The sequence below is a fragment of the Coturnix japonica genome, chromosome 1 (genome assembly GCF_054131305.1).
Source record: "Coturnix japonica strain WE chromosome 1, WE-NBRP24, whole genome shotgun sequence".
In the NCBI taxonomy this organism is placed as follows: Eukaryota; Metazoa; Chordata; class Aves; order Galliformes; family Phasianidae; genus Coturnix; species Coturnix japonica.
The window spans coordinates 59,168,962-59,196,488 of NC_140663.1; the positions used below are offsets into that span (position 1 = coordinate 59,168,962).

Genomic DNA, 27,527 nt, shown 5'->3' on the forward strand with positions numbered 1-27,527 from the left:
GTTCTACATATGTTCTACACACATTTGCGTGGATCTTCTGAGATGTTCATGGCTAAAGTGATGCTTCTCTGGAAGGATCATGCAGCCATTACTTTAAAAGGTTGAAAACCCTTAAGTAAGAGCTGGAAAGGATTCTCTTTCTTTGGTTATTTTGTGGAAGTGAAGTGACACTAGAACAATTACAGTTGTTATCTAATAAAGATAATGTTGAGAAAATTAGTACATAAGACTGGTTTCCTAGTTTCTTTGAAATCTTAGGATTTCATACAGTTTAATTCCGCTTAGGAAAAAGTTTTCAGAAGACTGTAGGAAAGGGACAAGCATATATACAGGAGAGACAAGGTCAACAGCAATAAGATATATCATTGTAGGTTTACAGAAGATAACAGATAACACGTGAAACAGATGCTCAGAATTCAAACAGGAGAGATAGTTGGAAGAGAGCTTAGTGGCAGCCTAGTCAAAGATGTGTTGGCTGAACTATAGGCTCTGTTGAAGATAAAAGAGATTTAACTATGTGTATGTTCAGTATCTACTACAACAGAGGCAGATGTCTGAGTGCTCTGAATTCCATAATTATACAAATTATAACAATGAATATTTACAATTATTGGAGAACACACATATTAAACGTTAAATAGTTAAAATGAAGTATGTAATGACTGGAGCTAAATTATCAATTTAATTTACTTCTGGTAAATAAAAAGAAAAAAAGAAGCCAAAACAATGATGAAAGAAGAAAATGATTTGTTCATTAACACAGTAAAAAGAATACTAGAAGAGCTCTCAGTCACTCAGTCTGCCTCTTCCTTAAAGAAGGATGAGTATTTTCTGGATAAATGAGTATTTAAACACTCAGTGTTTGATTTCTCTTTTGAAAGAGGTTTTAGGTGCTATTTATGATCAGATGACGTAAGTACTTCTCAGTTAATACCCAGAAGCAGGATAAAGCCTGCTACAACTACTAGCTTAGCAATTGCAGGTTTTTATTCAGCATTCTGAGAGATGAATCTGCTCCTTATTTTCTACCATGGATGCTATTTTCCCCAAACCTGGTACATCTCAATGTATCTAGTAGCAGAACACATCAGTTGTTTGCAAAGTTACCAGCCTTGTCATAAATTTCTTTTCCTAAAATAGAGATTTTTGTGTTTTGGCCTGGCCTACCTTTTGTGCTTTTGGCATATCAGTGTGGCGCTGAGCACGTACAGAGCGTGCAGATTTAGGTGGCTTTATTGGAGCACAGTACATCTCCAACCTCCTCAGGTCACAACTCTGGAAGCAGCATTCATCCACTATCCCCTTGTGGTGTAAGCGTCTACTGCTGGATCCATACCCTGTAGGCTTACCTATACAAAACACAAATGGAAAGTTTTCATGTTAGACAGAAAGTGCAAAGATCTCAGCAGCAATCACATTAAGTTGCATTATTTTTACCTGAATTAACTATGGTAGTGGTATCTATGACTATGTCCTTAGATAAGCACTTTCAAAGATACTCCTGGAAATGGCCAGCTTTGACCTCTGTCTATGAGTGGTTGCTGTTTAAGCATTTAAGCAAATATGTATCTTCTTATAAAATTATTATGAAAATATTTTCTTGAATTATCTTGGCATTGAAAATGGAGAGGAAGTAAGCCACGCCCAGGCATTTGGAGGACTTGCAAAAGAGATGTATCCTTTAGTTTTTAGACAAAAGCTGGTCATTGTATTGATATAGGTAGCTGATGATTAAAGACAATGTCTGTGCAGTATTTTCAAGTATTTTCAAATGAGAAACACCACATTAAGCCACAGTGTAAAGTTAGAGTACACTCAAAAGGGAAATGAAAGCTGTGTACAAGTACATAGGTTATAAGATCTGCAAGTCCAAAAACTTGCAGGAGGAAATAAGCTAACACAGTAACTAATGAAATGCAGCAAGAATAGAATTGTGGCTGATGGAGCAGGTAAAGACAGAATAGTTCATACTGTATAGCTTTGCACAGAATGGAAAACTGGACTAACATAACATGGTCTGTCCCATGTTTTGTGTTTATACTGGGAGTCTGTAGAAAATATGTTTTACTACATTTTCAGCTCCAGTGAAGAGTTAAACTTTGATTCACAGAACTCTCACACTGTCAAGGATTTCTGATTTCTTTACTAACTGGAGTTTTCACTGACATATTATGCAAAGATTACAGACCCGTTATTTCCAGGGCTTCTTTGGATAAAGCCCAATTGGATGCATAGTTGCCCTTCTATGACTCTAGAAATGAATGAACATTAAATTCAGAGAAGAAACAAAATAATTTCTGTCTTACTACAACTATTTTTAAATTCTGGTAGAATTTGGTTTCAGACAGTAAAATTCTGAAAAGATTAAATGTTTTGTTTTGACATATTCAGCATTAAATGTTTCCATGTAGACGATCCACATTGGATAAAAACTCAAAATATGGGGAAAAAAAAAGAAAAAAAAAAGAAAAAAAAAAGAAAAAGAATAAAAAGGAAAGAAAAATCACAGAAAGAGCCAAAAAAATGAAGTAACTCAATTCAGTCAGATCAACATTTTATTTTTTTTAATATATTTTTCCTTTTCAGTTTTATCGCTGAGACCAAAACTCTGTTATTCAGTGTTTGGCAGGGAGTTCAGCTTTTAGAAATGACTGAAGCTAAGTACAGGGAAAGGATATATCAACAAAGATGAAAATTCCATTTCTCTCTGAGCAATTCTTATCTCCTATACAGAAATTCTAGGTTAATATCCATGATTCTGGCCTGCAGTTGTCAATTTGAAGACAACACTGCATTTTGCAGTTCCCTGTAATTAAAACATATGTCCACTGATGAAGAACCCATGAGGCCTCAGTACATCCGTAAATGAAAAGACCTCTAGTTGTAAAGTATGTCTAATATTTCAGCCAGCAGTACAATCAACTAAGAACTAACCATCCTCATGAGCTTTGTAAACCCAGACAATAGGTTTTTAAATGTCTTTTTTTCCAGGGACTATAAATTAAACAAAAACATGCTTACTTGGTAGATTGCAATTCACTGAGGGCCTCTATACTGTACATTGTCTGCTAAAAATTATTTGTTTCATAAGACTAAACAGAATAGCATGCCAGGAGTATGTTACGGTAATGTTTTGATTTGTGAGTGTGCATTGTTTTCTGTGTATCACTGAAAAGTATTATGAATAGGAAGATAAAGATTTGTTGTTGGATTTTTTTTCCAGACTATTTTCACTCACTGAGTTATAAGTTACAATTTTTTCACTGGATTTTTATTTTTATTTTTTCCTGGAGCCTATTAATCAGATTGTCTAAGCCTAATAGTTTTAAAATTTAGCTGTCATGATAGCATCTGGAATGTCATTACTGTGTTGGATACCCAGAGCTCTCCCATATTTTGTCTTGCTCCAATTTAGAACATAGAAGGGCAAATTCTGTGATTCTATGAAATTCTGTTCCTTTTCTTAATAGATCCTGCTGAACTGCAGGTACAAACTGTTGATTAGTTAAACATTGTTTTCTCAGTATATCAGTCTTGTATGCAAGCACGCTCAAAAACTTCCTTCAGGATTTTTCTTTTGAGTAGTATTTCATAGGAGTTGACAGGCATGTAGATTGGCTATTGTACCCTTGTAATGCTACTGATAATAGTAGAAATAAGGAGGAACTGTTCATTTGTTGGTTTCAGCTGGCTTATCATGAGCTTTCTATCTAGGAAATAAGTTAAAAAAATCTGTCAAGCCAGTAGGAGACGTTTAGCTCTTCTTGGAACTGTACAGATGTGAGATCCTCTTGACATTCATACTAAACAGATATCATTATATCTAGGTGACAAAATTTAAGGTCAGTAAGATGAAGTATTTCTGCCAGGAACTTCCAAAAGTTATGTACAGAAGCTGATACCTGAAATCTTCCTCCTATGAGAAACAAGACCTCCAATACCTTGAACCTGTAAAGTTGTTTAGCAAAGCAAATGTCCTTTTTCATTATTGAAGCCAGTTATTTACTTGGTAGAGCATTTACTAGGGTAGTTTTCCTTAGTGGAAAATTTTGATCAGAATGTTCTTCCAATAATGACTAATGGCTAATAGTGGCATTTTTATGGGTTCCATTTCTACATGAAAATGTTATAAAGGAATTAATCAAGCAAATGTTCTCAAAAATTTGCAAAATATATTGTTTTTTAACAATGTTTACTTTTAACTTTGTTGTGATTAAACAAGCCAAAGAAGAACTGGTTGATGGAGGTGATATTTTAAAGTTCTTTATCCATTTTATCAATCCATAATTCTTTCCAGTTTGTCCAAACTGAGCATACAACATAGCTGTTGTTTTGACATTTTAAGTTTAGATCAATTATATAATTCAATGCATTCTTTCCTCAATTATCTTTTAGCGCAGTGGGATATGAGGCATTCTGACAATTTATCAGTATTATTTTGATTGTGAAAGGTGTAACTTCGTATGAAATTGAAACTGGTATCACCTTCACTGCTGTTGAGAAGATTAGACAACATAATAGATAAGAATAGGAAAAATTGATTATTTTTAATGTTGTAATCTCGGCTCTACTTTGAGCAATACCTAATGCTTACATTAATTAAAAATTAACAAATTTGAAATTGTTATTGTGCTTTATGTAGTGCAATATATAATGTTATTATGGATAAAGATGAGATGAAGAATTGCAAGGAGCTGTGATAACTTCTGTGGGTCTTATCAGTATTTGTCCTATACTATATTCAGCAGGACAAGGGAGGTGATTGTCCCCCTGCACTTGGCACTGATGAAGCTGAATCTCAAGAACTGTGTACAGTTTTGGGGCCTTCACAACAAGAAAGACACTGAAGCCCTGGAGCGTGTTGAGAGAAGGACAATGGAGCTGCTACGGATCTGGCGCACAAGTCTTAGAGTGGCTGAGGGAACTGGAGTAGGTTAGTGTGGAGAAGAGGCTCAGTTCTGTATAACAACCTGAAATGAATCACAGAATCACACAGAATCACAGAATTACCCGGGTTGGAAGGGACCTCAAGGATCATGTAGCTCCAACCCCCCTGCCCAGCAGGGCCACCAAACAAAAAATAAATGAGTTTATGATGAGGTGGGATTATCATGTTCTCCCAAGTAATAGAGATAGAACAGCAGGCAACGGCCTTGAATTGAACCAGGAAAATTTTAGATTGAATATCAAGAAAGGTTTTTTCTCTGTAAGAATGTTGATGCTGTTGTGGATTCACCATTTTTGGAGGTACTCAAGAGCCATGTGTATGTTGCAATGCATGGTTAGTGTGCATGGTGGGAATGAGTGACTGGATGAACTTAGAGGTCTTTTACAATCTTTATGATTCTATAACTCTGTGATTCTTCTAAAAGGACAGCAGGATTAGATAATCATTATCAAAAGATGTACTTAGATCTAAGCCAGTGTTCAAGCTCCTGCAAAGTAAATTGTAGTAAAGCACTTATTCAACACTCAGCACATGCCCAAATGCCCTTCTGCATTATGACTGATTTAACAGAAAACTTAAGCTGTAAATTAAAATCCATATGAATAAATAAATGGTTGGGAGTTCTGCACATTTTATATCAGTATTCTGTTCCTTAATTTTTGATGATATTGTCTTAAAATACTGACTGATCCTGCTGTGTGAGTATACTGGGCACCTATATCATTTTTTTTCTCATATTTCTCATATTTCTGACATAATTTCAGTGCTGCCCTCCAGCTGTTATCAAAAAAGTTTCTTATATTTACTCAACCTTCAAAGTGCTGCCTGTGGACTTGTAACAATCCTGGGCATTCCTTTTTGCTGTTGTACACTGATTTCCTTGGAGGTTTTTTTTTTTTTTTTTTTTGTCAGTTTCAGGCTCAAAAGAGATTTCATCTTGTGTAGGTCAAAGTTTACTTAATAGAATTTTTGGCTTTCATTTAATCTACTGTACCGAATATGTGAATATTTGTTTCCATGTGCAAGCAGAGACAAAGTTTAGTCACACTATTCTGAAGTTCACTGAAGGCAGGCCAAGTTGCAGAATTCCAATAGTTAAACAGCTGGCTTCTGTACTAACAGCACTTCCCTTTGAACAATGCAAAGCCACTGTAGTAATTCAGTAGGTCTTATTTATGTTTGATTTGTTTGTTTGTTTCCCAATCCCTAAATATTTCATTGATGCTTCTGCTCTACTGACAGTTTCAATGTTAGAATCACTGGTGTAGGTGGATTGCAAAAGTTTCAATTGTCAAACTAACTAGACATTCCTTAGAGAATCAAAATCCACTGTTGTAACATTAAGAGGAAGAAATTACATGTGAAACAGCCTAGAATGAAGAGAAAACAAAACAAAACAAAACAGTTTTTGAGAACTTCAGAAAGAACTGCGGTAACGTGTCCTTTAGGTTTTCTGTGACTTTTCATTTGCAGTACCTTTCAGTGTCTTTTCAGGCCCTACAGTAGAACTTAGGAGTGGTATTTAGACTGTCATTCAGAAATAAATGTCACTCTGAAAGGCACTGAACTATGTTCCTCACTTGCTAATAGTCAACTTTCTGCTATAACTGCAGCATTTAAAGTAATGTAAAAAGCTACTGACATATTAGCATACTGTGGTATTGTATGTAATTTTGACCTGAAAAACATGAAATGTTTCTTTTAAAATACCAGGGTGACATGTTCTGTGCAATTTTGAAACATCAACAGCAGCTTTTTGTTTGTTTGTTTGTTTGTTTTGTCGTTTTCATTTTTTTGATTTTTTTTGAGTGTTTCTTTAAAGTGGTATGATACAAAATTCTTTTTCTCATTTATTAGTGTTTATGCGGATGTGTGTAAGCATACCGTGGAGCAGTAGTTCAGCCACAGAGATCTTTCTGAACCTGAAAAATAAGGATGAGAGTCTATACTGCTATACTGTGATGTAGTAACAGAACAAGAATGTCCTTTGCACTAGATCCAGGCTGGGAGCTCATAGTTGAAGCATTCTTGACTTCTGTTTCCTCACTGCCTCTTTGAGGCTAAGCAGATAAATCTCAGATTTCATTTTAATTATCTTCTTTGTCTGAAAATTAGAGGTCAAGTTTAAGATAGACAATAGGCTGGTGTGTCTGAAGAGTGACTTAGTCTGTTTGGGGGACATTATTAAAAATGAACTGTTCTCTGAAAGGTGTTCTTTATTTCACTACAGAAAAAGCTACCTGATCTACTCTAAGAGTATTTATGCAATGTCTAGATAATTGAAGTAAAGTAAGATGATTTGCATTGTGATTTGTCCTAAATCACAAAACATGCATTGCAGGTGGACTGCAAAGCCATTTTCATTTATTTCCATTTTAGTGATCAAATACGATGACCCATATTTGTTCTAAAAAGCAGTTTAATTATGCATCTCCATGCCTCTTGACCTATGCTCTACATTTATGTATTAAAAATAAATGCATATGCAAAGTAATAGATTGTTGATATTGCTTTTCATCCGAAGATCTTAGACAAATGGTTCAGTATTATATCAATAATACTTCCTGGGAGCGCTGTGGAATTCCTAATCAGAATCTGGAAAATTATAAGTCAATGTTCAATCAGCAGGAAATGTCTGTATTTTGATACTTGTATGAACTAGTGAAACACATGCTCAAACTAATAAACAAGCAAAAAACAAATGCTGTGACCCTTCCTGAAGTCCCTTAGCAGAAGTACCTTATGATTTAAATTTTTCAAAGTAGGCATTCTGATTTTCATGTAAATATTTTGCATGCATTTTGAAGCTACAGTATTTAATATTTAGCTTCCACTTTCCTGCAATGTTTTGTTAGTGCCAAAAAATAATTATGCTTAGGCTGATTTTTGTTTGTGTTCATCAAAATGAGCATATATTAGCATTTATAAATGCTCAATGAATGATGATCTAGCTCTGAAGTCAAATTTAATATGCATGAGAATAGAGGATAAGCTTTATCAGTATGCACAAGTGAAACTTTATGAAAGCATGTGCATTTGTTAATATTGAGATACTGTATGAGAGTTACTGCTTTGTAGAATACTCGGTTGTATTAATTACTCAGTCTAAGACAAGAAGGTCTTTGCTTTTTAACAACCTTGCCATTTAAAATACTAGTTGGTTAGGACAGCAAAAGCATAGGTGCTCAATTAACACTCTTCTGTAAGAGAAATCTATTAGACCTTGACTTCTTGGAGAATTTTCTCTGAGTAATCAACATTTAGAAATTCATGTTAGGGAAAAAATCAACAACAACAAAAAAGAGAGAGCCCTTTAACATTTCAAGTGGATAATAAAAGAACTCTTTGACTTCAGTGAAATTGGTTAGCCAACAAATGTAGATTTATTCAAAAAGTGATCTTAATTTATCTCTCTGTGATTATCAGCTAGTCTGCCACACTGTTGAAGAATGTTTTTTCCCCCCTCCTCTGGAAATATGCTTTCAGGAGCAATTTTATTCTTCAATATTTTTTTAAATTATATGCATATATATCCACCCCTAAACTTATTTCCCAAGTACAGCAGTTGTAGCAATTTTCACTCACACATATTAAGCAACTATACTCCGTTCTCTTCATAGAACTGCTGCTTGAGAGGCCGTTAAGGGTACAAAGCATGTGGTAGACCCATAGAGCCATTATACTTCACACGGTAGTTGCTAAGCCAGATGCAATGTGTAAAGAGAAAGACCTACAGTTCTGTGAAAATTGCACTGGAATACGAAGCAGAAATTTTAGAATTTAGAATTCTTTTGAGGAAAAAAACAAAACAAAACAAAACAAAACAAAAAACACAAAAAAACCCCAGAAAGAGTGGGAAACAGTATAATGTATTATTTTACACCAGTTCAGTGCTCTGGAGGGCGAAATTGTTGCCAACCAAGCACAATTTACAAGCTTACATCAGATTCCAGGGCTGGAAAGTGCAAGATGCTGCCAAATATCTATATACTCTGGCAAGGGAAATGCTTTGCCGGACAGAAATTCACTCTTGCAGGAAGGGGCAGGTTTATCAAGGTTTAGGACAAGATAATTAGAAACCGGGAGGTCATTGTTACATTTGGATATTTCCCACTGTAGTGCAGCCTGGAGTACAATGGTAATACAGTCGTCCATCTGTAATGAGCACACATTCCTTTCTTTTCTTTTCTTTTCTTTTCTTTTCTTTTCTTTTCTTTTCTTTTCTTTTCTTTTCTTTTCTTTTCTTTTCTTTTCTTTTCTTTTCTTTTCTTTTCTTTTCTTCTCTTCTCTTCTCTTCTCTTCTCTTCTCTTCTCTTCTCTTCTCTTCTCTTCTCTTCTCTTCTCTTCTCTTCTCTTCTCTTCTCTTCTTTCCTTTTCCTTACTTTTCTTCTATATGCTCTCACAGTAATTAACAACTGCTTACCCTTGAGCCTAGTAGGAGAATGATAGATCATGTTATTACCTACCTACCCTTCTTACCCCATAGCCAATGCAAAACTCTGATTTATTTTGAATTTCTAAATGAATAAGAATGCAAAAAGCAAAATTGGGTGAAATCCTAGCACACTGATGTCATTAGGAAATCTTTTACCTTCTCCAGGATTATGAATCACGTGCTTGAAGTTACTTATGTAGAACATAATCCAAAATCCATTAAAATCAATTTTAAAACTTCCATTGCCCTCAGTGGGCTCAGCATCAGGCTGATAATGAGTGATCATTTGATTTGCCTTCCAGCCATACAGTTTAGTGAGTAAATACTACCTTTGTGGCATCTGGACAGATTTGCAGGTAGTGGATGTAATGTGATTTGTTGAAGGATGCAAGAACAAAAGTATTCTGATGTACAATATGAAACAGATTGACTGCTTCTCAGAATTAGTTCCTCTGATTGCACAAGAAATGCAATGTCTCACAGTGTGTAATCAGGATTTTATCAAGGTACTCTTTCTCGGATGTATTATGAGAATTGAAAGCAAATAACAAATGACAATCAAGGTACTCTTATTTCTGTGTTACCTAGTTAGAGGCACAAGGTTTGAGTGTCTTTTGCATAACAATGAGACTAAACATCTCCTATCTCATGTCTTTCAAACTATCCACGTGTGCAACTATTATCATATGCTACCAACTGGCAGCAGTCCTTAAAGAGTGTAAGCAATTAGAAGCAGGCCACTGTCATCCAACCTATTATAGAGAAAGATGTCAGCAAGTTTCCTTCCCTTATTAGAAACAAATGTGACAATAGAAAGGAGGGAGAAAGAAGATGTCAGCAAGGGCATGACTTGCTTCTCACACTAGGTTTGTATTTCTCTAACACAGTTCACTTCAGTGCCTTTTGTCTATTACACAGTGTGTTACAGAGCTATAGGCTCTGATTAGTAAGATGTTGCCAAAGGCTTTGTCAGCAACCATCCAACCTTGTATGCTGTTCTGTGCAGTAACTGCGAATAAGAAATGAACAAGATTCAGCCTTGCACCTGTGCAGTAGTTTTTGTTCATAGTCTCTACTATTTAACATTTCTCTAGAAGTCAGAAACACATTATGTTAGAAAAATAAGCAACAGTAAAATACGTTAATGCTTTCAATTGAAGTCTAGCATATATCTTTCTTACAAAATATATTTTAAATGTTAAATATTTTCCACGGATTTTATGTTTTATTGTCTGCTGCTTCTGAGCTACTGATTTTGTTTTATTTGTTGATATTGATTTGGAAAATTTCTAATGACCTGGACAAACTAACCTCTGCATTCTGAAGGGGAATTTAGACAGAAAAATTTAAAGTCAGATTCTTTCATCTTCACTGGTGTTAAACAGTATTTTATCCTAAATTAAGTGAGCACTTTGCAGAGGAAGGTGTTGCTTAGTTTCAATAATATTTGTGTGGTCCATCTATCAGTTATTTGCAGAACAGAAGGCTGTGACAGTGATAGGAATTGAACTTACATCAGCATAAGCACATTTGGTCGAAATCTTAATCATATACCTGTCTTCCATTAACTTTAAGTCAGTAGGGAATATAAAAATAATCTAATCTTGAAAGCAAACATTCCTTTGAGGTCATGATGCTCCTGCTAAGTTTGTCTAACAAGATAAAAGAAAAAGTGAAACTTTCCAGCTAATTACATAGCAATTAGGGAGTGAGGATGAAGTCACTGTGAATTCACCTTTAACTTGCACTGGTTCTCTTCTATCCTTAGTGATTTAATACTGTGAGAGGAGTGGGAAGGTAAGTTCCAGTGACAGGGACAAGAAGCTAGTAGTGAACAATAAGTGAAACTGCTCTTACTCACCTTGACCACCCAGCCCACCTTCTTACCACAGACCTACAGACTGTACGTAATCAAAGTAACACACACACACAGTGCAGGGAGAAATACACTAAAACTGTGTTTTCTGTGGGATCATTGAAGATGGCACTGTTTATAGGCAATAAAGATACATATGAAGCAAATATGTAGTACTACTTATACAAGGTTGAAAATGACCTCTCTAGTCACAATTTCTAAAAGAGACTGCAGTTTTCTAAGAAAATGTTTTAAAGTTCTCATTTGCTGAGTTTCTATGGCTGTTTCAGGGAAGTTCAAAGTTTAGAAAAGTTCATTTCCATTTAAAGAGGTTTTTTTCTTTTTTTCTAAGTACCAAGAATTCTTTTACCATTTCCTTTCCAAATACTTTAAACTTGATTAATGATTGAAACCTCAGCATCAGTTAAAGATGTTTCTTCGGTGCTTCTCGTATTTGGCTGTCATGTCTTTTTTTTTTTTTTTTTTTCCCCCTCTTTGTTCTCAGCGTTAAATTGGAATATTATCAGTATAAAAAGGCTTTGGTAATGTTGAAGTTTTAATCTGAAAAGACCCAAATTTTGATCCTAATTCCTTCTGGAACTGATCTGGCTTCTAAATTTCACACGCTGCTTTTAAAATCTCACAGATTTCTTTTGAACCACAACTTTGTGCATCCACAGGCATTTAAGCAGAGGAATTAATTTCATGAGAAAACAAGACAGATGAGAACGTATGCTTATGATATTGTAGACTTCTTAGTTTATCTTTTTGGTAGAGTAATGTGTAAGCTTAGAAAGCTGTGTCTACAAGATCATTCTTCTCAACATGGCCAGTGGCTTTGTACACCATGAGATCCTCTTCATTAGGCTGAACATATTTTTCCTCAGGAGCTGTACTGTTTATGCGAAAAAAGAAACAAAAACCAAAAACAACATTCTGGAAAAATGAAAAACACCCCACCTACTTGTCTTGAGCATACTTGGCTATTGGAGGGCTCATATGGTACTCTCACAGATCAGAACAAAAAAACAAGCAATTCTTTTGAAGTATATTTCTAAAGAATTCCTTCAGTCTCTGTATTGGTCATTATAAATCACAACCATTTTTAATTCTCATGCCTTCAACACCAGCATGTCCTTGAAACAATAATAAATCTCAAAACTGGAAAGATTTTTTTAAAAAGTTTTTGATTCTCTGAGAGTGTAGATTCTGAGTTGTGTCTGAAGGTATTTCTTGGGCAGAAGTATTCAGGTCTTTTCAAATATTATTGTTGTGACCCTTTACCTATTCTACAGTTGCAAGCTATTATTTGTATCTGAAATTAATAATCTAGTATTCAAACTTGACATTAAGAGTCAAGCTGTAGACAGGAAAGTGGGCATACCCTATAGGTACTCTTTGCCTTAATAAAATCACTAAATTTTTAATATAACTGCTCTTATGTAGTGCACTGTAGATAATCCTAAAATTAAATCTGATATTGATATACTTAATGAAATTGAATAGCTAAAAAGCAACAGTTCCATACCAAAAAGCTGTACTCCTTGTAATGCATTCTTTTGCTTCTTCTGTATCCTTTATACAACTAAAGGAATGAGCTAATGTCCAGGAGATATTAAGTCATTTTCAGGTATCACATATGAAAAGTTAGAAAGTATTTTTACAACATATTCAAAGTTACTTAATTTTTTTACACCCAAATTTCTTAATAAAGTGAAATAATCAAATTCAATTTTGTGATTATACATGCAATCTTCTGCACTTTTAGCAGAAAGTGCTTTTTTTTTTTTTTTTTTTTTTTTTTTGTATACTCAAGAGTGTGGATGCAGATTCTGACAGCATAGTGTTTCTCTCTCAGTCATCAAAACTGCTCAGAGTTCCTTCCATTCAGAGTAATTTTTGGATAAAATGTGATCATTGCTCTCACTGAAACTTTGGTCAAAATGTATACCAAATGAAAGTTCTCTGTGGTTTGGGAAAGTTGGATTAATTTTTTCCCCTTGTTTTTCATTTTTCATTCCTCTGAACTCCTTTCTGCTAGCCAAAAAAGGAGGTGCCGAAATAAACCAAGGAGGCTGCGCAGCCTGGCCGGAGAAGTTCAGCAAGTTTAGCGAGTGTGGCTGATTCTGTGAGGTTTCCAGCTGAAGGGCCTTAGCCATGATGACACTAATTCTGCAGAACTCAATCTTTGTGAAATTCAGAAAAGTTTCAGGTTAGCATCCAGAATAAAGTCATAATAGGAAGTGAAATAAAGTCAGTTTGCCTAAAATGAGTCTGTTTTCTCTTCTAAGTTTCTAAATGATCGTCTAAATTACATCTCTTGTGATTTTGCTTAATTATTTGCAATCTATCCTCATCTATCATTTGCATATGCTTCTCCTACAATACTTCTTGTCTTCTTTTTATGTCACTTAATAACTTTTCTAATGAATTTCCTAAATTCATTCCAGCATTCTAGGTATCATTTGTTTATGCCTCTAGCACTTAGACAGCATGTCATTAAGTAAGTTGTTATCAATTTAAACTTCATAATTGTTTTTACTTTCCATCTAGTATCATAAAATGGTTATACAGTCAACTGTGATCACTCTAAAGATTAAACCACAAAAAGAAACTGTTGTATACAATTTTCTCTATAGAACTTAAGTGACCCTTACATTACTTGTGGACCAGGTCCATCTAACATATCTCATTTAGAATTAGTGATGATAAAAAGCAATCAACATAAACATCATTTTTGCTGTTTTTTTTTTTTTTTTCTTAATCTTAGTGATGCAAAGCATAAGCCAAAGTTTGATGAGGGAAGTAGTTACACAGTATTGACCTGTATGAGACTATTTGCTTGTCTTTCTTTGTGTACATGAGTAGCAGCTATGCTGGTCTGGTGGTTGGCAACCCTGCACATAGTGGGGGGGGTTGAAACTAGATGATCATTGTGATCCTTTTCAACCCAGGCTATTCTGTGATTCTATTATTATTTGAAATGCCTTCTGTGGTGACATCTATCGAAATTATTTAATTAAATAAAGGATAGAGAGAAGGAACTGTTGTAGTGAAGAGGTATCATAGAATCACAGAATGCCTTGAGTTGGAAGGGACCTCAAAGCCCACCATTTCCAGTCTACTGATGTGGGCAGAGCTGCCACCCCTCAGCTCAGGCTGTCCAGGGCCCTATCCAACCTGCTCTGAGAGACTCCAGGAATAGGGCACCCACATCTTCTCTGGGAAGCCTGTGCCTGTTACTCTGGCAAGCTCTGAGCACTTTGGTGGCCACCAACCACAACTAATCATTACTTCTGTGTGCCATGACACAGTAGTGGGACCCATATTTTACAGACTGAAGGAAATACTGCTCTCCCTGCACACTGCAATAGGTTTCCTGACAGTATTTGGATCTTGGACTGCAGTGGCTCAGTTGAAAAACAAGAAGTGAAAAGAAAGTTTAGTTGTTATAGGAAGGCACCTCCATGTGATAATTCCATTTCAGAGTGGAATTTCAGGTCATGACCTGTAAATATAGATTCTACAATTTGAAAATTACATTCATGGAGAATATGAGCAAATCAGGAAGTAACACTTCTCTGATATTTTTCAGGTACTCTGTACTTTGGCCTCCGTTCCATATTATTATCTTCTTAATTGTCTGAGCAGAAATTTCTTAATATTAATCAGGCTAGGTTTTCTTAATTTCTAATTTAAATTAAGCATTGTAGTAAAGAGTCATCAAATGTCTGTGTACTATGGTTCATTAACCCTTTAAGAGTTTCTAAAGTAACCAAAATATATTCTGTGCAACTGCTTGTGTGGTAAATAAACACTGTTGTCTATTCAAGTAATGATATTAGAAATTGCTCTCCATACACAGAGTTCTGTTGATATTTTAAAATACTGCTACTGATCTGCACAGCTTAAGCAGTTAAGCTCTACCCTGCTCTTTGTTAGCTTCATGCTTTGGAAATGTCACTGGAGTGACAGCTGGTGGAGTGAAGGCAAAGAGCAGAGAGGAAGCGCTGAAAAATGCTTGGAACATGTTGCTGTACTGCAGAGAGAAAAGATAACAGAAATACTGAAAACAATATATGGCTTTTAAAATCTACAGTTTGTTCTGTCTGGTGTAAAAGTGAGGACTGGCTGTAAGGAAAAATGCATGCAGTGAGCGGGATATTTATCTGAACTCCTTGCCATTCTTCAGTAATGCAGCAACAAGGAAGATTATCCTACTCCCTACTCCAGGATGACGTCATTGTACTGATAAGTAGGACTTAGAAAAGGTTTATGTTCTCAGCACTAGAATTAAAAAATATAATGCTCTTTTTAATATAATTATTTCTAGATCTAATAACTTTCAATGTTTATCTTGCAAGATCATTAGGAAATTCAGAAATCATTTCTCCTTGGTTTGAGAGAACAGGAGAGGGGTGATCTAAGGATAAACATGCTCCCTGTTAATAGTATTAACTCTTCCACTGTACCACATCTGGAAAGTACCTACAGTGTTTTAGTCCAGTACCCTGTAAAGAAAGTGAAGTCTTTAAAAAATCATATGTACTGTTAACATTTCAGTGTTGAAACTGGTAGTAATTATTGAGTAATACATTTGTTTCCTAGTAGAACAGATGTTATTAATTTATTATTTCACATTCTAAATTTTCACATTAGACACCATACTGGCTGAATGAATGAAAAAATGAATGATAAAATATCTCTGATAGAATACTTGCTCTTTCCTTATGTTCCAAAGAATCTAAGCATTGTTGCACCATGTCCCATATCTCACTCAGACACATTTTGATTCACTGCTTCAAAAACATTGCTGAAATATTTCCAGAGTTCTACATGGGCCATTCGTTCATTATTGTCTCAGTGCTCTGGTATAATTATGTAAAAATCATACTTAGCGAATGTTGAAGAAGAAAAAATGAGGATTAGCTCTTCTGGATATGGCATCTGGTAAAGCTCAAGCTTGAATCAGTGAGGGGCAGCCCAATCCCTAAAGAACAATTCATACTGCCTTACTGCGCAGTGTATGTAAGTGTCTGAAAATTAAATAATTTTACAAAAGCAAACTAAATATCCCACAACACTATAAACAACTGAGCAGCAAAACCAAAAGTCTGTTAATCACACACATAAATTATGACTGTTTGGCACCATAACATTGACAGTGGCACTAATTGCTGGAGCAGGCAGCAACACCTAAATTTTGGATTGCCTGACACTCTCTAATATTAATCTTTGCCTTAAATTTGTTAAAATTTAACCAAACCCAAATGTCTGAGTTCCAGGTATTTTATATTTTAGCTCTTTGATAGGTTTTTGTTTTTCTTCTTTTAAAAGATGGGAGAAAGAAAACAATTGGCTATTTTCTGACAATTACAGTAGAAGAAAGCCCCTATGAAAAATTAATCCCTTCTTCTCTTAACTGTATGGCTGTCTTATTATGTAGCCCTTTTGTTTCCATGTAGTGAAATGCTCAGGCTTCCAAGGTTCTGAACCTTATCAGTAGAGGTAGATGTAAATAGTTATCAATCTGGTGTAAGTATCAGTTCAGTTTTCCAAAAAATTAATTTGCCACAATTTTTGCTTTTATACCTGCCACGTGACAATCTTAAGAACATGTCATCTGGCAACTTTTCTGTTTCTTAGAATGGCTGCTGTCGTTTCTTTTTTACTTCAGCAGTAACTGAAGCAGCCTTCCAATACTGGCTTTTCCCCATCTGGTAGTTGAGGGGAGCTTTCTCTTAACAAAGATTCTTTCTAGGTCTTTGCTGAGATGGAAGTTAAGCAAGATGTGGCTACTTTGTGGTTAGATGGACTGGTGTGAGTACTTCTAAAGAGATCCTTCACAGACTGCTTCACAGTCTGCACCAACCAGGGCTGCAGGACTGATTCTTATATAGCTATCCTCCCACATGCAATTGCTAACACACGGTGCAATCACTGCTCAACCCTGATATCATAAGAAAAATTGGATGCAATTGCAAGTGCTGTGCGTTTGTGAGAGGAGAACTGTCCTTGAAACCTGGTTCAAACATGATTCACCCTCAAAGGAATCAAAGTCCTAGTTCAGGTAAGGTAGCTGCCAAATACAGAGCTTTAATAGCAACTTTCTAAGTCCCCTCTATCTTAATTTATGTTTTCTTCTGATCCATCATTTTTACCCCTTTTGATATTAAACTTTTTCTGCCTTGCTTTTAATGCTTTTCTGTAGATACTTTTTCTCACCTCAACCTCTCACTGTTTCTCGTGCGTGCAATTCTGATGCATAATGATTTTTTAAAGCAAATATTCCACAGTAACGACTCTTATAAATGAAAAATGGAGATTTCAAAACTTGGACTAACGGATCTTTTCATCCTATCAATCTTGTTTTCACAAATGTCGGAAACTTTTGAAGAGTTTCTATTAAATCAAAAAGAGTAAAATGTTTCTCAAATGATTTTCCCAAATCAAAATTACTTTGCAATTAAAAAAAAAAACACAACAAACCTCCAAAGTTAATTAACACAGTGTTGACCTCAAACTAACAGATAGCCTACCTACAGGGAAGTCACTGACTTCAGGGATGTTAACCTGTTGGGAATATTGATGAAAACTGGGCTAGAAAAAGAACGTGCAAGGCAAGTAGGCTCTTCTCTGAGGCAACTCTTGATTTATTGCTTCATCTCTGTGTTAGTGTTGGCAAAATGTTGTGGAGAATGAAAAGAAATTGCTTACTAGGCTCTACCACTTTACTGAGAGGATGCGAGAAAAGTTGTGTGAAGAGTGGAATGTGTGGGGAATTAGAGTGAGAGCACAGTATTTTGTCACTGGCAGATGTCTGCTGGGTTTTACCATTTTACTGGGGTGGTACAATTCAGTTGTTATGACACATCCAGGATGAAAAACAGAAAACACAAGCTGAAGGCTTGGAGAAAAATAAACGATTCTGACTCAGAACTTACACCCCAAAGTAAAATGAAGATTGAAATATTGCATCAGTGTGCTTAGCAGGAGCAACCTGGAGCACACATGAAGAAATGAGCTCCCAATTATTTGAAGATTTGCACTGATCTTCAGATGAAGAGGGTAATATTGGAAAGCCAGTATTCAGGTGAAAGGATGATTATGGACAAATTGCAAACTGATCTTATGTTTTTTACTGCCATTTTCTTCTATGTATACTTTTGTTCAGAGTGTAGTCAGCCCCACATCTGATTCTGCTAAAGTCCAAGGAAAAATGTTTCAGTGCCTGGAAGTGTTATGGTTTTACTTGTTTGGCTAGGAAAGTTGGTCTCATGTAACCTCTGAACCCTGTGCCATATACTTGCAGTAGGCTGTGGGACCTGCTTGGGTGATCTACTTGCTGTTAAGTTTTATATAACTGCTTAAAAAAGGTTTCAGGGATTCTCTGCAGTAATATGACATGTATTAACTTCCAGAAGTAGCCAATTTTTATCCCTATGAAAACAAATGTATTTTTACTGTATTTACTGAACTGTTCTTCTAAGTCAAAGAAACTGTTAATTGCAATTTATTATCTTTATTGCAACGGGTAATTTTGCTTAAAATTTTAACTTTTCCAGAGGTTGAGTTTACCTACAGGTGAGCTTCTAAAAAGTAGTGTTTGGGAAGATCTGAATGGTGACCTTAATCTGTGGATTTTAAAAACGTTTAAAAGGTGAATAAACATCATTGCCTCATTTTCACACGTGGTGAAAGTAAGACAAATACAGATAAAATGGTTTGGTCAAGGTTATTTAAGTTAGCTAATGCTAGAGCTAGAAATAGCCTTAGCCCTCCCAGCTGCTTTATTCAGTCTGTCTAAAGGGTGTTTCATCTGTGCTTTGAAATATGAAAGGTGAGAGTTTACACTTCTAGTGTTCAGAATTCCATTCATGGATTACTCTGAAAGAGACTGTGATAACCATAATTGTGTACTACTGGACTCATACTTTTTAACATCTCTCTGCTTCTTTTTGTGGATGCAAAACTGATAAATTTATTGTATACAAATGAGAAACTGGATAGCAACAAGATCATCTTAGGTAGCTTAGAAAGAAATCAAGTGAATATGAGTTTGATATCGAAAGTAATACAAGTCCAGTAATCTTAAGCCCTTTAAACAGTGGTTATTTCTACATGTTGAAAGACCAGATGTTTTTTTTGTTTTGGTTTGGTTACCATAGATATCCAGTTGCTTTTGTTCATACCAAGGAATCTATAATTCGGTCTGTCCCAGATGATGGTTTTGAAAGGGGCACATCATTCCTTACCTTTTGAAAGGAGAACCTCAAATCACTCTGAATAATATACAGCATTAAGGGGTTTAGTTAGCCTTTATTTTATATTATTTAATTTTCTTATGAATAACAGAGAAAGACACTGTTAGTGTCTCCTTAGTGTATCATCAGCATCTACATAACAACTTCATAGATGACTGTGATCTCACAGATTCTGTCAGGTCAACACAGTGCCTCTGAAGTGCTATACTGATACTCTAGAAGGTTGGGTAATGGGTAGCACCAGACAGTCCCTGCTGTATGTCATTTGAAGCAAACAATACACTTCACTTCCTTTACAAATACCTGGCAGCACTGAATTCTGTTTATCACCAGCCACTTGGCAATGAAAGCACTGTTCAGTGCATTGCTGATGCACAGCAGCAGCTCTGGAATATGCGCAGCTCTCAGGAATGAGATGATTTTTGCAATGGCAGCAGATGATGCTTTGGAAAGATGCTTAGTTTTGAAGAAAAGGAGATGAAGATTATATTCTGAGCATCTGTTCTCCATTGCTTGTTGTTGTTGGGCCTAACCTTTATGATGTTAATTTGGCTGTTTATGCATACCATTTACTCAGCTCTGTAAGATCTTGATGGCATTTGTTACTACGTGCATTTAGGTGCACTTTGTCCTAGTTGTACTGTGAAAGTTCAAACTTACTCTTGTCCATCAAAATGATTGGGATTAGCTTTCCTTCCAGTTGGTGATTCCTGATCATTGTTTGACTCTAGACTTCTAGTATTAACATTGGCTAAACAACCTTTACATTTTTTCTCCCTCCTGAAAAATATAAAGTACTCATATTTCAAAATAAACCTCCTGATCTGCCCATTATTTAATATCTGACAGTTGAGATTTTAAGCTGCTGAATGCACACATAAAGCATTTTGAAAAGTGACACTGAGTTATGAGGTTGTGAATTACGCAAGAACATGATGTCAGCCTTCTGATTGGAGTCATGGTATTTAGCAATGTTCCTTGGGCAGGAAAGTTCACACACAGAAGCCTGTCCAACAGTTCTAAGAATTTTATATCTTTTGAAGTATTTAATGTATTTCTGTACGTGTTAAAGCACTGGACTTCCAAACCCTTGTTTTGGTTTTCCAGTAATCTCAGTGAACTCAGGGTCATTGAATCACATGCTCTCTCACTGGCTGCACTGAAATCAAGTGGCCAGCAGCTAAGTTGCAGTAGTTTAAATGTGTCTAAAATGAATTCAAAGCAGTAGTTTAAAAGAGCATTATGGTTCTGCTTGCAACACAACATATGTATGTGATGGAAACTATAGGGGTAGAAGTGGTTCAAAGAAAAGGTGGATTTTCAGTACTGACTCAAAATAAGAATAACAGGACTTTCAGGTTTCAACTGCCTATTTCATCCAGATTTTTTTTCTGTGATTGTAGTTGTTTCAGTAAGAAAACAACCTGTTGTTTGTACAGAATTACATCAAAGTTTTCCTAGCCATCTATCTGTATTTTGAGACGATGAGAAACCAACAAAACTGGCAATATAGAAGTGACACACTCTCGTTTCCTTTGTCTGAAAATGCTCAGCCAAAGGCAGTTATGGACTTAACCAACAAAATCATATGTACCTGTTTAGATTGTTCAGAATTAACAGTTTTCCTACTGCTGTTTGCAGTACTGGTGATAAAGCGTGGGGAAGCAGGAAGAAAAAACAAATTGTCAAATACCGTGGATTTTTTAAAATGAGATTACTGTCCCTTGGCAGCACAGGTTGACGTGAAAAACAGTTTATTCATATATGAGAACTACAGTGGTGGTCTCTCCTGACACTCACACTGTAAAATTATTTGAATGAATTCCCATCCTGTTGGTAGACTCAGAATACTAGCCATGAATGGATAAGCCTAATTTATGTTGCCGTTACTGGAGACAGGAAGTTACTTATTCCAGCTAGAGGCTTAGCTTGCAACTCTGAGAGGTGTTTCCATAACCACAGCACACTATGAATTTTTGCAAACAACCATAGGGCTTTTCTGTACCAACTTGCTTCAGCTCCTACATTAGCTGCAAATGTTTTATATTCTGTCTTGTTTAAATGTATTCATATAAAATGACATCTCTGGACCAAGAGATTTCCATCAATTACAATTTTAGATGATTTTGCACAGAATTCTGTTTATCACCAGCCACTTGGCAAGGAAAACTATTCCTGGTCAGTGCTTTGCTGATGCACAGCAGCTGCTCTGGAATTTGTGCAGCTCTCAGGAATGAGGTAATTTCTGTTGCCGCAGTGGCAACAGAAGAGGGTAATGATGCTTTGGAAAGATGCTTAGTTTTGAAGAAAGGGAGAGGAAGCTTAGGTTGCTTTTGATTCTAAGTCACTTGTTAAAAGTGTTTTGTTAGTTCAAGTAGAATAGGGCACATTTCCCCTGTAAAAAGGAACAATGCTGCTTGACTCTATCTCTGGGTGAATATCAATGTTATTGTATCTTGTTTTGAATATACAAAGCACGAGCAAAAATTCTAAAATTTCGTTACTGAATCAATCTTTGCCATCTCCCTTCGGAAATACAATTAATAGGTCAAAAAGCCTTATAAATGCTCATAGAAACAAGTAATCTTCTGAGAAGTAGTATGGTGCAATGCATTTCTCTGAGCATAACAAATACTTCTGTGATGACCACTCCAGAAGAGTTTATAAGAAAAATATTAATTCTTTTTGTCTGTAGCATTTGGAACTTGGAAATTAATAGGGCACTAGACCACCCATTAGATAATGAAGAAAAAAGTAAATATTTGACTGGTTTATTCTTTCTCTAAAGAAGCATGCATCCCTGTGTAACTACAAACACAATTTTTATTTAAAAAATCTGTGACATAGTGTAACACTGGTTGACCTGTGACCACTTGAAGTGACAAAATTATGGCTAACATTTCCTGATTTTAAGGGATTTGAAGAACCACAGTTTCAGCCACTAGATTTTTCATTAAGCTCTTCTGTTTTAGCGACTGTACCTATTTAAAAATGCATTCAATTCATACACTCCTATATGATTTGTGGTTACACAAACTAATACTTAAAAGAATCTCTGTGAATTATCTTACTCCTTATAATACAGTGCATTTAACATTATGGTGACAAATTTAGTTGCTGTCAGATGCTCTCATTTCATTGGAAAATGACAAGTGCCTGGAATTTCAAAACAAAATCTCACGTGAACATAACTTCTAAAGAATTCTGAGAGATTTTTAATTACAGTTTCCAGTTTATAGGATAAGCCAAACAATAAAATATGAATTGTCAAACTTCCTGCAATGATTATTACTTTTCTGATGTTCAGTCTTCATCCTATAATAATGTTTGTGATCCACATTCAGACTTTGGCATCTTGCAAATAAGGTTAGTAGAAAGGTAGAATTCATAGTCCTTATTAACCACTGTCTGTTCCAGAATGCATCTTTTGATTACTTATTCAAATTCAGCCTTCATTATTTTTAGCTCACTTGGGAAATTATTAGCTTTCATCTGATGCCTCACATACTTATGCTAGAAATAAGAAGATTTCATCCTAAGCGTATTAGTATGTTTCACGTCAGAGAGGAAGCTAAGTCATTATGCCAACTCTTATTTTAAAGGGCTTTTGATAGTGGTAGCTTTTTCACCAGCATTCGATATGTTCCACAGCTCAAGTAAGGTAAGTAGTTAAAGAACCTGACTCCTGTTTCCAAAATCATTACAGTGACTAAAACCACAGGTATTTGCCTAGAAAGGGACTAAAGAATTGTCTAGGACCATCTATCATTTATTTCAGTGGAAATTTAGATTCATGCTTTCTTCTGAAAATCTCTTGAGTATCTATCTGCCTCTTCATTGCCTACTAAACTTTGTATATATGCTACATTTCCATTTTAGAGTCTTCCAAAGTCTCACTGAGTGAGACTATTTTGAAAATAGGGTATAAACTATTTATTTTGAAAATAGATCAATAGTTCTAAAAAGTTATGTCTCAGTTTTTTAGATGTGGGCATTTAGATGCCACATAACCTAGAACAGTTAAGGCATTTCAAGAAACACCTGAAACAAACTGGTAATCTTAATAGTTTATGTCCCTTACGACTGGTAGATGACTTTAAAAGTATGATACAAATCTCTCAGTTAGCTTTGTAGTGCAACTGCTTGATGTTAAAATGAGCAGTTTCCTGATTTGCATTTTCCCTTTCCTAATCAGGCACAAGAAGTACCTATGGATTGCATAAGATAAATAATATTTACTATTTTTATGACAAAGGGGAAAAAATATCAAAATTTTAGCTGGTAGATCTTAGGAAAAACATGATTGGTTAGAAACCTATGGGAATCCAGTAAAGGGAAAATATCTGTGGTCCAATGATGCTCAGGGCTAAAAGGCCCAGGAAAATCAACGATCAGTGTTTTCTCAGGTGAATATGATTAACTCCCCAAATTAACTTACACTATCCCCACTGCACTGAGCCAAAGCCAATTGAAGTTAGCAGATAACCTTGAGTCAATTGATTCCTAATAGTGGACTGTAAAGTGAAGGAACTCCTGAATAAGGCTTGGCGGGATTATTTAGAGTCACATACTAAAACAAAACAAAACAAAATGATAGAAAGAAGTTGTTTGTTTGTTTGTGAAGCTTTTGTTGTTGTTGTTTTTGTTTTGTTTTTGTTTGTTTTTTATATTTTGAGGATCAACTTCCTCAAACCAACATCCGGACCTGAACATCAGAATTTTAATAAAAATACATGAATATTGTTTCATTATTTTTTCCCTCTAGTACCATATTTCTTCCTTCCTTATTATACTATATAACAGCTTTTCTTTCACAACCTTTTTTTTCCTGCAATGTGAAACTGCAGATACATGCTTTTTTGATATTACAAACCTACAAAAATTAAAACCAGGGCCCTTCCACCTGTTTCATAAAGATAAGTTAGTTGGTTATTTGATTCTTGATAGGGGCTTAATATCTGATTTATTTAATAAATTTTGGTCATTTCACAGATCTGAGATTCACCTGTTTCATAATAGAATATAAATTTATGTTTGAAAAGAGCAGCAGACAATAAGAATATCATCATTTATAATTTCTGCTCATGTTGTAAGTCTTCTTAGTGATAACAGGAAATAGATGTCCTACTGCTTTCAAAAACTAAAATATGATTATGTAGCAAAATTATAGTTGTTCACTCAAAGCCGTTAGAGGTGCTGTTACAGAATTTTGTTTCATTGTTTGCAAAACAAAAATATCCTTGTTATCTTTTGAACACATTAGTTATACTACTCCAGTTTTTGAAACAGTTCTATCTTCAGATAGCTATATTATCTACTATATATAATTCCTTAAATATAGACAGAATTTTATGAGTGTTTGAGTATATTATACAAGATCATTTGAGTATCTTATACAATATCACCTTGCATGACTTTTAAATGTAGAAGTCAATATATAATTGTGAAGTCAGAGAACACTATAGAAACAAGCATGGCCCCCATTTTCAACCATTTTCCCCAAAGTCTGGGAATGGTATAGTGCATAAACCCTGGTTTTTGTTTGTTTGTTTTGTTTTTATGCAGTTCTCTGAATGCTTTAAAATATTTCATCTTAACAGACTGTCAAAATCCAAATGACCTACTAATTCTTACTCTCCTAGCTGGTTTGGAAATTTTATCTGTTTCCAGTGAAGTCATCACTTTAAAGATTATGGAATGCAGCTATCTCTGGAGTGGTCCTATAGAGTTTCTGTATCATCTTGAGTGAAGGGAGAAACTCCGGTGAGGGTGGTAGAGGGGCATTGGGCTGTTGATTCAATGCAGTGAATGGCTAACTACTTCAGGAAGGGTTCTTATTTATTTCAGTTGTGTATTTGCTTTTAAAGTTGATCTTAAAACATCACGAGTAGTTGTAAATTAAGCCTTCAAACTGTCTGATTTATCACTGAGTATCTCAAACCTGTGCTTGAGCATCATTCTGGAATAATTCTCCATCTTGGTACTTCATACATTTCATTGGAGAAACGACTTCTTTAATGAGGTATGATTTTTGTGTTTAGGTATCACTCCAGGTTGCAAATATTGTTATTGTCAGAAAACTGCTGGTCCATGCACATTCATAGCACTAAGAATGAATCACCGTGAATAGCAATATAAAAAATTGTTTCATTTTTTGTTGCACGGAGTGCATCTTGCCTTATTATGAAGGGAATAAAATATGAAGAAGTATTACTTATTTTTCATAGAATAAAATCATAGAATCATTAAGGCTGGAAAGACCTTTAAGATCACCTAGTCTCAAAACACATGCAAAGTGCTTGTCTTTCAGCTAGAGGTTTCAAGTTTTACTCAAATCTTACTAGGTTATCTACAGTTGTACTCGTTTTCCAGAACATCGCTCACAGTAAGAAAAATCCAGTTCCTACATGAATGATCATTAGCAGTTAAGTTAGCAACAATATTTGATATGGATAAATAACAGAGACATAAGAAGCTATTCTTTTCGAGTTTCAGAGTAAATAATGGATTGAACTGAATACAAATTCCTACTTCAGTGTTTCTCAGCAGGCTATTACATACACAGCTAAGACAAAGGCTACTGAATAAAAGTTAATAGCCAGAGCATAAAGGATAAAAGTTTTGGCACTTACCCAATGAAGATGGAAAAATGCTTTTTTATTAGACCTCGTTAACTGCAGCCATGAAACTATTGCTAATAGATTGCAGATAAAATGTTGCTTTTTATTTTTTAATAGGTTTTATTTTTTAATAGGAAATGTATTAATACCATATTTTCATTATCAACACCACTCTTAGTTCCCTTTTATAGATTACCCAGAGTTCTTCCTAAGGAGAAGCCAGACATCTGTCCGGTGAAGGATGTATTAAACATATCTATCATGGGGAACCTTGAGGCAGAGAAAGAACAAGGGGAAGCCCAAGCCTGACACAACATTCCTGTATGATACTTACAAATACACCTTAATGTAGGATTTAATGGAGAGTCATTATTCCACAAACTTAAATAAATTAATGGTGCAGTTGCCATCACTTCCTTACTTAATTTAGAGAGGAAGGAAAGGTCTGTGCTATGGCATATCCATAACTTACAGAGAGCTCTGAAAGCTTCTGACTCCGTTCACCAATTGTAAAATGAGCTTGGTAAGCTCCTCAGTACAATAGCTCATTTAAGAGACTGGAAGTAGATGGAGTAAATGTGAAGAAGAATCTCCTTCTGAACTGGATCAAAGTTTTTTAAATCTTGATCCTTCAGAAAGGTTCAGTCTGTATTTGGATAAATGAAAATGATACATTTGTCACAAATTGTCAAGGAAGAACGTAATTTAAAAGAGACTTTAGTCTGAAAAAAGGCATAAACAACAATAGAATCATAAATCAATATATATGAGAACCTTTCTAATACATCTATTCTCGATAAGAATCACAGAGGAATAACATCACCAATTCTTCCTACACGTTTATTCTCAAAAAGAAGAGGAAAAAAAATCAGCAAGAAAAAGCTTATATTTCTGAATTTGAAAATGTAAATAGGGGCATAATGCAAATGATTTTAGTAATATATCTGTTTTCATTCAGTGCCCATTGATTTAGAGTATAAAGCCAGAAACAATTAGGAAAAAACATAAGTGTTCTAAAAGCAAAGATGAGTGGTGTTTTTGGGTTTAATATTAGCTATATATTTCAGAAATAAACATGGCTTTTATTCAGGACATTTATTTGCCAATAATACATCTGATTAAACTGGGAAAATTAGACATACTATCAGTAGCTTGCTCCCAAATTACACAAGAAGAAATTAGATACATTTTCAGTAGCTTGCTCTCAAATCTCTTCAGTCTATGAGTCACCGCATTCTTCCTGCCAAACTAAATATGTCTGTGAAAGGCTGGAAACTTTAATGGAAAGAAACATAAAACTTGAAATACGTAGGAAAGTTTTTTCATGGAAGACCTGTTGACTAGTAATTCAGGAATTCAGGGGTTGTAGAAACAAATTATTACACCTTACTTGACTACAGCAATT

The 27,527-nt window shown here is 35.1% G+C and overlaps 1 protein-coding gene across 2 annotated transcripts in view; it reads right to left on the reverse strand.

Moving 5' to 3' along the window:
* The window catches only part of IGF1 (insulin like growth factor 1), a 55,576-nt gene that overhangs the window by 16,192 nt on the left and 11,857 nt on the right, over nt 1–27,527 (reverse strand). For both annotated transcript variants that reach the window (XM_015867574.3, XM_085522136.1), the window contains one exon: nt 1,168–1,349. In XM_015867574.3, the coding sequence (XP_015723060.1) occupies nt 1,168–1,349 (182 nt within the window). The remainder of the gene's footprint in view (nt 1–1,167; nt 1,350–27,527) is intronic.